The following is a 12,222-nucleotide window of genomic DNA, read 5'->3' on the forward strand; positions in this document are numbered from 1 at the left end:
AAAATATATATTTATGCTGAACTCAGCATGAATAAAGCGTGTCAAATGCATGATTTAAAATTTGCATGTCGTAATAGAATAATTGGAATTTTTTATAATACGTGGGAACGCATAGCAATAACTGCCGAAAAAATTTTTTGAAAAAAAAGAAAGAATTGCAAAAAAAAAAGATAAAAAATCACTTAGATTTAAGATGAAATCGTCACAAATAAAGTGCAAGAAAAGTGATTATTTAAATTTGCGATCTGAAATTCGCGTCGTAATAAAAATTCGGAATTTTCGAAATCACGTAGAAAAGCGGAAATAACTGTTTAAAAAAAATCATTTATATTTACTATAAAATCGGCTTAAAGAAAGCGCGTTAAACGAACATTTACTAAAGAATCTGTTAAAATTGATTGTGTTAAAACGTGATGACTTAAAAGTGCGATTAAAAATTGCCATTTTTTAAAATTTTTTTATTGTGTTTAGAAGCTCTCGCGGGCCGCACTTCAGTAGTCGAAGGGCCGCATTTGGCCCGCGGGCCGCAGGTTGTGCACCCCTAGTGTACAGTAAATTTACTGTATACTGTTAAATTACATGTACTGTAAATAAAAACATTTTTAAGAGTTCACATGGAAAACTTGTACATTTCTGGAACTATATTAAATTAAATTTAGGCTATTCTTGTAACTATTATAGCTAAACTATCGCATTGACACTTTAATTTCTTCATATCCTGTCCAGTTTCTTTAAGTTTTTTCCAGCTCTTTCGGGACGAAATGCCAATCATGTTATAATTTGTGATTTTAAACATTGTTTTTACTTGATTGTAATCATATCACAAAGAACTAATCACATCTTTTTCCTTATTAATAGTAGGCATTGCTTATCTTCACTTGTATAATTTAAATCTTTTTTTCTTCTTCTCCAGTTAGGAGGTTTACAGTTTGACAGAGAATTAAGATTAATTATAGGATATTTGACTACAGTCACTACATGGACAATCAGAGACAAGTTTGCTCGGCTCACTCAAATTGCAACTATTCTAAATTTGGAAAATGTGAGTCATTCGAATTAATTCATTTATTTTTTTTCTATAGTGTATTAGAATTGTATATGTAGGCATTATATTCTAAGATTAAAATATTCTCATTTTAATAATAACAGTCATTGTCAAAGTGTAAAATGTAATTTTTAAGAAAAGTATAAATTAAATTATCAAAATATAAATTACATTGATTTGAGATAAAATTAACCCAGATAATTAGATAACTAACAAAGAAAACATAATTTTAAAAATTATGTGTACCAGTGAGAAAATAATTTATTTTATCACTTTAATCTTAAACTAAATTTTAAGGAGTTAAATTAAACGTTGTAGGGGTTTTGGAGGGAAGATACAGGGTTAGGCTGTGAAGTACAAAGAAATGCACCACAAAAACCGTGATGGGCTCTTGAGGTCAAAGTTTACAGGGTGAAAATTTTTATTTATGGAAGGTAGTGATAATTGGGAAGGAAGAAAATAAAGGAAAACGCAACAATTATCATAAGCGATCATGAGCCTTAGGTCAAAGGGGAAGAATATAAGATTATGAAAAGCATCCTAACACATATCAAACATTTTTAAAAATACAAAATATACATTAGATTGAGTTCAGATCTGGGACAGAAGGGAAAGGAACAAAATAGTTAAAAGTTACTGACCCATAAACAATTGAGTTGTGCAGCGTGTTGAAGTCATGAAGCAAATGAGAACAGCTTGGACAAAAATTTAAAAAAAGAAATCGAAAGCCAACAATTTTTGGTTGACAGAAGGAATTTATTTTAAATTTTAACAAAAAAAAAAACATCAATAATAATATTCAGAAAAATTGTACATCATTGCAATAATCGAACAATGGCTTATGCCGACAGGGCATCCTGCACAAACTACAAAATGGCGAAAATGAACAGCCGTCACTAAAATTACGGTATTAAATTCGAAAAAGGGGATCGACGTTTATTTTTAACATTAAGGACACAATAAGAAAAATTTACAAACAAATAAAAAGGGTAACATTTTGTTACAACAAGTCAAAAAAAAAGAAGATGCCAAATAAAATGGCTTATAATCCGAACGCTACATAATTTTATTATTTTTTTTTAAAAAAAAGGGCCAACGTCCGAATGTGTGAAAAATATGCTTGGAAAGGGTAGATTTTTAAAGAAGGATAGGGGGAAATGACCAATGAGGGTCCAAAAAAAGCCCTAACCACAAGACGGGAAACCCCGTTTAAAACAAGCGGGAAGGAGGGAAGAAGAAACTTGTAAAAAAAACAAGATGGCTAAAACGCCAAAGAGTTGCAAATGGGGGAAAGTTAAATAAAATTTGAAGGTGCTTAAAACTAAAGGAACAAGCAAAAGAAGTTAGCAAAAAGTTAAAATTAATTGTAAAAAAATCGTTAAATTAAAATTAATAATAGGAAAACAAATTAAAAGGTAATTAGATTAAATTAACGAAAAAATAAATAACAGACGTCACTGTTAAAAAACGATGTCGCAGAACACTGTGACATTGTGTTTTACGAGTGGATTAAAAATGAAGAAAATAGAAGTTATTTTTGTCCCATTTAAAATGAGAAATGTAGGGAGCATCACTTTTGAAAGATGAGTTGGAGGGGTATGCGGTGGTGTTATTAGTTTATTAAAAAAGTAATACAGTATACTCTTGATATCTCAAAGTTAAAGGGACGCTATAAAAAATTCAAGATATCGAGTTTTTCAGATAGCAAATTCAGAATTAAATACTTTCTTAAAAGTAAAAAATATATTCTAAAATATTACTCTACTAAGTAGAGTCATAAAACATAAGAATAACTACTAATAAATGTATGTAATGATAACTGACTATTAGTCTAAATACAACAATGATAATTTTATTTTTGAAAGTAAGACAAAAATAATTATGCATTAAATAGAAAAGAATTGGCTTACAATAAAATTACATTGTGATTTTTCCACAAAAAATTAATTTTTGGTTTCGAAAAAAAATTGACATAATAAGGTTTTGAGAAGGAACTCTTCGACATAGGAATTCAAATTAACAATAGATGGTTTATAATGATAAGGGAAAAATATTTTTATGATATAATGAAGTTTTTGAGATATCGATAGTATACTGTATATGCTACTCTTTTTTTTTTATTCTATGTAATTAGTTTTTTCCTCTTTTTTATCCTTCTGGAAACGCTTAGAGTTTGAAATTATTATTTACAGTTTTATGTCTTGTTAGTTTGTACTGAAAAGCGTCCAAAATTTTTTTTGACAATAAAATAGAGATAAATTTTATGTGCAACTTCTATGAAACAATTGTAAATTGAGTTGTCATCAGGCATAGAGCTCAAGTTAAAATTTCGTCCTTTAGCTAGAATTTTTATTTAAAATAAATTCAATTTTGCCATTAAGTAACTATGAATTATTCATAAGTAATGAAAGAAAAAAAATAGGCAATATCTGCCATATTGCTGACCATTTCAGGTTTTCTAATCATGTGCTAGAAACTTTTTATTTATTGTTAAGTTATTGAGTAATTTTTTGTTTAAATCAATTTGCTTGGAAAATACCCTTATTGTACTTACATTTGAAAACAAAACTAAGGTAGATTGGTACCAAGAAGTTATTCTCTTTCAAACTGAAAATGGGTTCACAAACCTAATAATGGGTTACCTATTCAATGTCATTTATAAAATAAAAAATAAAATTAATTGTACTTAGTTAAAACACAATTTTATTATTATTATAATTTTTAATTAAATTATTAATGAAAATATTAAAATTTTTAGTTACTAATAAAATCACGATTGGTCGTGAATAAATAAAATGAGGCTCTTCCTACTTTAGAAACTATTGTGTGCTTTTCTAACTATGTCTGTCATATGATTACAATATATTGCTTGTTATAGGTTACTGAGTTATTGGATACATGGGGTACAAATTCTGGTTCTCTAACCTGGCGTCTCACTCCAACGGAAGTCAGACAAGTATTATCTTTAAGGTACTGTTTAAAAATTTATTTTGACAAAAGATATTTAATAAATATTTATTTGCTAAATAATGTTTATTTAATTCTGTAGTAATGCACCATTTTAATTCGCCAATGAAGGAGGTAGCAATGAGATTTATGTAAAATTTTTTCCCAGAGATTGTAAATTCTCTAATACTAAAAATCACAGTCTTGAAAAAAGCATATCTTTTCAGAGGCTGTGCTTTTCAAAAGGAATGAGCAGTTACTTTTAATGAAATTTCATTTAATTAACATCATATTTTGTTTGTTATTTTAGAATATATATTTCTTCTAATACATATTTTTTTTAATAAATAAGTCTTATTTAAAATAAATTTTAATATTTATTTGTTTATTGATTTGGCTTATTTATTTGTTTTGATAAACAGATGATAGTTTTAATTCCTAATGATGACATTCTTAAAACAATCATTACTTTGTTAAAAGACTAGCTCACTGGTTTTACAGGTAGAGCAATGCATTATTTGGTATCACCAGCAGAAGAAGAGCAATTTGTATTGTAAAGATCTTATCAAATAACATTATAAACTTAAAGATGAAACTGCGGATTTAAATTACCTATAACATAGAATGTATGCTAATAAGTGAATCTAATCTAGCAGTAGATGATTGCTTTGCCATCTAGTGAAATGCTACCAAAAAAGACTTAACAAAAAATAGTTATGTAAATAATTGTGCATGTGCGTGCAGTGTAACTTCATTTCTACTGATTCATATTAATGTACAGTGTTCAAAATAAAAAACAGCACCCTGAATAACTTTTAATCTAATGACTGGAGAGGGGTGGGAGAACCTCGTTTGCATCCCGGCAATGGATGTTTGATTTGAATTCCACACCCAGCTCGCACAGACCAAGGGGCTGATGTAAAATATCTTCAGTGGTAGGCAGATCATGGGGTAGAATTCCCTTGCCGTCAGTTTAACTGTGGAAGTTTTCGTAGTTTTCCTCTCCATGTAATGCAAATGTGGGTTAGTTCACATCAAAATGACCGTCACAAAGGCATATTTCTCTTAATATTTAATCCAGGAGTTTCCTAGTCTTCTGGATTGGGTTTCAAATTACAAGGATACGGTGTTGAACATTAATAGTCGTAAAGTGAAAACTCGGTTGGCGGTTCAACAATGATTATAAAATCTAATGACTAGATTTTTCCGTATCAATTCTCAAACTTGATGGTTAAAAGGTCTAACCTCAAATATGCTCATTAATTAGTGCAGGCAATATTTTTAGATACAAAATCATGCACAAAAATGTACTTTCTCTGATAAACAAGCCTTTTCTTTGACGGATTTTTGACCCTCAAAGAGTAGCGGATAGCAGCAGTTTGGTCAAGACAGCGGTTGAAATTTTGGACCCCTTAATGTTAATATTACTTTTTGTGTTTTTTGCCATGTCTTGAGAACTTTAAAGTTAATCAAAAAAATTTGGCACTCAATTATAACATTTGTTTTTCTAAAAATAATATGAAGAAAATATATGAGAATTTTTTAATAATTATTTTTTTTATTATGTCAAAAAAAAAACTTTTAGTTTTAAGTTATATATTTTTTTATAGTGTTTTAAATAATATATTTTAAATGGCATAATTGAAAATTTTACCCCAATCCTTCAAATAGTTCTTAAGAAGTCAAATTTAAATGTGTGACTTTTTTAAAATTTTATAACTCAGAAACTTTTGCTATTAGAAATTATATTCTTCAAAACTTAAAGCAGTGTAAAAATTCCTTATCTTAAAATGCAAAAAAAATACCTTATACCTTACATTTCAAAAAATGTTTTGACCCTTATTAAAGAAATTGATAAAAATTAAAGTAAAATAATTATTTTTTACATAAAGTCTTTAGATGAAAGAATTTTACAACTGCCTGCCAAAATTTTTGGACTTGTTCCAAAATACTTAGGAAGTAAAAGGAACATTAAAGGGTCGAAACTTTACACTGATCTCTTGGCCAAGCTATTGAGGCCATAATTTCCTGATAGCAGCTACTCTCCATATTTTAAGGCTCAAAAATCCGTCTAAAAAAATGTATGTTTATTCAGAGAAAGTATGTTTTTGTGTCTGTTCTCAAAAATTAGAATGTCATTTTTACTAATTAATTGGTATATTTAAGGTTAGGCCCACAAACCATTAATATTAAGTTTTAGTATTTGAAAATTCAAACATTAGATCAAGAGTTATTCATGTTGTTTATTTTGTACACTGTACATAGCATTTCTCATTTACTTTCAGGAAGGACTTCAGATCTGAAGACATCAAGCGTCTCAAATTGTAAAATTGATGAATCAAACATTATGTAAATAAAAGAGATATATTTATATTCATTTACTGAATGATATTTATATAAAGTTTTGTTTTAATTGTGTCAAATATTGCTTTCCACACTCACACTTTTTAATGTAATTTATTCTTATAAAATTTTTATTGGTTTCCATGCTTACTTATTTTTTAATGTAACTATCACATTTGTTTACAATTAATTCTTATAAAACTTTTATTACTTTTCACACTCATTTACTTTTAATACATTTATCACATTTGGTTTCAATTAATTTTTATAAAACTTTTATTACTTTCCACATTCACCCATTTTTGAATCATGCTATTACATTTGTTTACTAAAAATTTTTTCTTACGAAATTTCTATATTTATAAAAGTGTTGTCTAGGTATAGTAAAGTGGGTCGAGATATAGCTCCTTATGTTGTTTCTAGTTGGAAAAGTATAAAACTAGCATTTCTACTAACTAGAAAATGGTTTGATGTATGAAAAAGTCGATTATAAAACTGCAGGCTATTTTCAATTTTGAAGAAATCGGAAGCTTGTGGATTTTACTGCTACAAAAAGAATGAATGTTGTGTCTAGATATAGTAAAGCGGTTGCATGCCACAGTATGAAGGTGCTACCCAAGCCAAATGGTTGAAAATGGAAGTGCAGAATTTCTATCTGGAAAACCATTCTGGATATGGAAAAAATTTTATTACAAAATTGTAGAGCATATTAAATTTAGAAAGAACAGAAACCGTAGGCTTTGATGCTACAAAAAAAATTGCTTAAAATGCACATTTGTTTATGATATCGCTCATTTGGTGAAACAGGGATGAGATTGGCTGAAAGGCAAAAAAGCTGAATTTCCACGAGAGTAAATCACATGCGCGTATAATCGTTTAATAATACATTCCAGACAATTTAATATAATAATTAATTATGTGTTGATATAAAATTAATTGCATACTAAATTATTAATATACGAATAATTACATTGAACCTTAACATTTAATAAAAAGTGAAATAACCCATTGTAAAAATAGTGCTAGAACGCATATTTTTCTTCAGTTCACACAAAGGAGACAATTATTACTTCAGAATCCTGCCTAGTTTAGTACATCAAATTATTGAAAACATTCAATTTTTTTTAATAAATACTATTATGTGTTTTATAGTAAATATATCAGTAACATGATTTTTTTTAATTATTTAGAAAATAAAATAAACTTTCACAATTGAATCACTGTGTTTATATTATAATTTAATATAACTAAGCCCTTTGAAACACATCAATAATTGTGAAGTAGAAACATTTAGTAAATTATCAACATACAAAATTTGCTATTTAAGTTTGAAAAATTACATGATAATAAGCACCTGTTTAGATAGTTATTTTTCATTTGATAAGAAATTTGCATTTTATAGCATGAATAACTGGACCATTATTTACAAAAGAAAATAAACTGTTAGAAATGAAAAGCACAAATTCATTAATTATGATCTTTATTAGCTGCGAGTTTTTTAAACATCTTTAATAGTTAAAGAATTAATTCTCTTCGATTTTTTCATTTGAGATCTTAGTGTTTGTGTTAACAAAGGATCTAGCTCTGCACACAGCTGATTTCCCATTAGAAGTTATTGATAATTTTAAGTTTTTTTCTCTCTCTGGTGAAATTTTTGTCATATCTTCTGATTTGTCTGCAAGAATTTTATTATCATTTCTGTGTATATTCTTTTTGTGTTTGAGTCTTAGTCTTTTAGCAGCATTTGCACATAATTTTTTTACAACCTCCTTTGATAACACCTTTTCTTTATTTTCTTTTACCATATTTATTCTGATTTCTTTTTCTTCTTGGTAGGCTTTGCAAGAAGAGTTTAAATTTTGAACAAGATTTTTATCAAAATCTTGTTGTTGATTACTTGCAAAAAATCTTTCTTGGCAAAATAAGTTAACGAGGATTGTTTATTGGCTAAAAGATGATATTTGATTGTCTGGATGGCATCAAAAGTTCGTACATTCAATCTCGTTGTTCCTGGTGATATATTATTCATAAGACTAAAACTTGATTCAACTTTGGGAGAATGAAAGCATGTTAAAAGAGTAAATACCATCTTAGAGAGTAATGGATATTTTCCAGTTCTATATACATAAACCCACCACTCAACAATACTATCACCTTCGTTTGGAGGCTGGATGGAATCAGAATGAAATTTTCTTGCCTCTAACTCAAAGGGTTCTTTTTCTTCTCTTGACAATACATTTGTCACTAACAATGGCAATTGAGTCATATATTTAAGTGCTAAGGAACTTTGCCTACACATTGGATCAATACACGATACAGACTTTTGGAAATCATTTCTTATCGGCATCTTCTTCTGCAATGCCCGTGAGCAGGCAACAAATCCTTCAAGAGTATTGCTTTGAAATCCTTTAACTTTATGTAGTTGTGATTTTGGTGCTGAGTTAATTAACTCTTTTTCCAACAAAAATTGAATCACTTTTTAAATGATAGCTTTTGTTTGCTACATCTGCAGTAATCATTTTTTTTTTTTTTTTTGTGGAATTACCAATTTCTGCAAATATTTCAGGTTTCACAAAACAAGCAAAAAATCCTTTAACTAGGTCAAATTGCTTGTCATGTAGCTTATGAATGAGGGGTGCTTCAGTTTGGAAAAGTTTTATATATTCTTGAAGTAATGGCAAAACTGACACAAAAAAGTTGGTGATTAATTTAGTCGTTAGCCAATCTTCAAATATCTTTTGAGAAATCCTATTTTTTCGTTCTTTTCCTGCCTGCGTAAGATTCTTCTTTGCAAGCGCAGAATGTAAATTTCGAATATATTCTCTTCCAGTTTCGCTGATGTTTTAATGCCTATATATGCTAATTATCGTTGAGAGAAAAACTGTCTTTTTTGATTGACAAATAAAAGAAAAATAAAGTAAAGGCATTACTCATCCTCAAAAATCTTGTGCCACATCATATACTGACAACCACCGGAAACTGATGTAGTTTTGTGGCATTGTATACTTGAGATTCAGAACTTCACAAACTCCAATTAGAGCTGCACGTAAATCAGGTGACCATTTAAAATCATTGTGAATATCTGTAAATAGAGACTCAAGATGCAAACCAAAAGGCTTACAGAATTGCTTTGCAGCATTATGCACGTGATGACAAGAGTCACCATCAATATCAAGCAAATGTGGACATTTTTCCCCGAGTCTTCTCTCTAGTCCTGATTTCTTTCCTCGCATAACATGGCAAGAATCCAAAAGTACAGATATTAAATTATTCCAAGGAATGTTATTTCCTTCCAAGAGCTTAACAATGCCTTCAAAAAGAGAAGTACTGTTGACGCTATCAACAGAAAATGACTGCAGATGTTCAGTCACAATCTTGTTGTTTTTAAAGTAATTTACAAGGACTGTCACTATATTCTCATTATTGCTGCTCTTGCTTTTATCAATGTTTAATGAAAATAAACCATTTTTTAAATCCCAAACAAGATTTTCTTTGAAGGTTTTTGCAACACCAAAGCGTAATTTATATGATGCTGCAGTGCGATGCATTTTAATTCCATTTAAAGCTTTTTCATCTTTAGACAGCTGCTTTACTAAATTCAACAGGTCAGGGGGAAGTGAAAATGGCAGGGATTTTCAGCAAGAAAGCTTAATAACATAGCTTCACTGTTAGCAATTTGATCAGCAAGTGGTACAGAAGGTTGTGGAAGATTACTTTCGGATCCTGTAACAGAGCTTTAAACATTGGATGTAAGTAGCATTGGCTGATTCAAAAAAATAATAATTCACAGAAATTCACACCATTACTAATTTGCAAACCTACTTTGATGCATCAACTTTTGTAGATGTTCAGTTTTTTTACTGGAGCAAAATTTGATACATATTTTTGATTATAAATTCAGAGGTTGAAAAAGTTTCACTATAAAATACATCAGAAAATATGATGTATAAAAAAAAAAAATTTTTTTTAAATTGAAAATTCTACTGATCTTTCAGTGTATATTATCTTTTGAAACATTTGTCATTTAAAAAACATTTCAACTTTGAATGCAACTGGTTGAAACAAATTAGAAAAATAAAAACATTTGTACTTGTGTCTTTTAAAAAAAATTGATTTATTGATTCTTCTGTAGAAACAATCGCAAGATGAAATAACAGTATGAGGTCTGGTCTACATTACAACAAAATGGTCTATTATTATTTACAAACTTTATACAATTAAAGTTTAAGAGCGTCAAAAGGAATTTCTGGTAAATTGCTGATGTAAATTACTAACTATTGTCCCATCGGCTCTTTTTACGCTCTTTTCTGATTCTTTCTTTTTCAGCCTCCTTTTCTCTCGAAGCCATCTTCCAAGCAGTATCAGTTGCGGCAGTAAATTGAGTTTTGTACTGTGACTGAAAATATAAACAATTCCCACATTAACTAAAAAATAAAAACATGGAAAAAGATAATAAATAAATAAAAAACAAAAATGTGCAAGAACCAAAGAAGATAAGAATGTGAAACAAGTTGGGTAATAGAATTAGATTTTTGAATACATTTCTACAATTATATTACAGGATTCTCTGGAAAAATTTTTTAAAGTGGTAGATAAAGTGTGATACATCTAAATGTTTTAAGTTGTTAATAAATATTTAATTTAAAGAGAACATTTTTTTATTTCTAAAGACAAATTAAGAGACAACTGCAGACAGAAAAACAAACAATAAAATTAAAACAAGAAACAGAGATAACAGTAACAAATCTGAATATACAGTAAGTCTATAAATTGTTCATCTTGTGCCGAACCTCTCCAGTATTTCTCCCACAAGTATCCGAGTCCAGTGCAGGCAATGACTCAAATGGTTCGTGTTCATTTCTTCACAAATGTTGCATGATTGGCAGAAAGGATGTGAATTTTTTTTTATACGATACAAATGCTTGGAGAGGCAGTTGTGGCCAGTAGCAACTGATTTGTCCCTTGGCCATAATGGATATTTGACATTTCCTCTATTCATTAGTGTTCATTTGCCTCTCTTGTGTAATACCAAAAGTTCTCTCTAATAGATTTTTTAAATAACCGTTTGGAGGTATAGAAAAGGATTGGTTTATCCAAAGAAGAAAATATATATAGGTGCAGAAAATAACTCTGGAATAATTTCGTAATTCACAAAAGAAAGGTAAATTTAAGCATTTTTCAGTAGTCTTGAAAAATCTTAGCTACCAATCTTTTTTTTTTCTCCAGGTCTTGGGAACCCTGTACTATAGCGTTTTAATTCTGATTTTTTATCTACTTTTGGATCTATTTTTTTTAACTAAACCACAGTACACACAGGTCTCTTGGATAAAGTCATGTTTCTATTCTATAGATGAAGGGTTATTTTAAAGCTCATTAGACCGTTCGAACTGAACCAAGACAAAGATATTTCGTAATTTTACATTTAGAAAAATTTAGTTAATATAAGCTGAAAACAAAGTTTAACAAAAGTTTTTGCCGATAACTAAATAAATAAAAAAAAAATAGATGTTGCAAGTTAGTAATTTATCAGAAAAAATATATATTTGATTAAATAATTTACTCTTATAATATTAAAGAGCCACTATTTCACTAGCTTTGGATAAAAACACTAGCACTATGTTCATTATGAGGCAACAAAAAGATACTCAAAATCAGGGTTCATGCTCTACTATAAAAATAAAATTCAAGTACTTTTCAAGGACTTTTTAAGACTTATTATAAAATTCTCAAGGACTTAAATTTTAGTTAAAGATAGACTAAAATTTAACATTTTAAACTAAAATGTTTTGACGATAAATGTTAGTCGATAATAGCAGTACTGAAAAATAAGACTTCCATTGCTCTCTCTTGATTTCGGAAAGTGATCTAAGTATATATATAAAAAAAAA

At 28.8% G+C, this 12,222-nt stretch overlaps 2 protein-coding genes across 2 annotated transcripts in view; one reads left to right on the top strand and one right to left on the bottom strand.

The window, feature by feature from the left end:
- The window catches only part of LOC107451240 (conserved oligomeric Golgi complex subunit 4), a 38,757-nt gene extending 32,281 nt beyond the window's left edge, over positions 1 to 6,476 (top strand). Inside the window, exons 20-22 of the mRNA XM_016067278.3 lie at positions 914 to 1,042; positions 3,924 to 4,015; positions 6,277 to 6,476. Coding sequence (XP_015922764.1) covers positions 914 to 1,042; positions 3,924 to 4,015; positions 6,277 to 6,319 — 264 coding nt within the window. The 3' untranslated portion in view covers positions 6,320 to 6,476. The remainder of the gene's footprint in view (positions 1 to 913; positions 1,043 to 3,923; positions 4,016 to 6,276) is intronic.
- Positions 6,477 to 10,429: 3,953 nt separating this feature from the next.
- The window catches only part of LOC107451248 (ATP-dependent RNA helicase DDX42), a 36,822-nt gene continuing 35,029 nt past the window's right edge, over positions 10,430 to 12,222 (bottom strand). The window contains exon 19 of the mRNA XM_016067287.2: positions 10,430 to 10,730. Coding sequence (XP_015922773.1) covers positions 10,605 to 10,730 — 126 coding nt within the window. The 3' untranslated portion in view covers positions 10,430 to 10,604. The remainder of the gene's footprint in view (positions 10,731 to 12,222) is intronic.

The sequence above is a fragment of the Parasteatoda tepidariorum genome, chromosome 10 (assembly GCF_043381705.1).
Source record: "Parasteatoda tepidariorum isolate YZ-2023 chromosome 10, CAS_Ptep_4.0, whole genome shotgun sequence".
In the NCBI taxonomy this organism is placed as follows: Eukaryota; Metazoa; Arthropoda; class Arachnida; order Araneae; family Theridiidae; genus Parasteatoda; species Parasteatoda tepidariorum.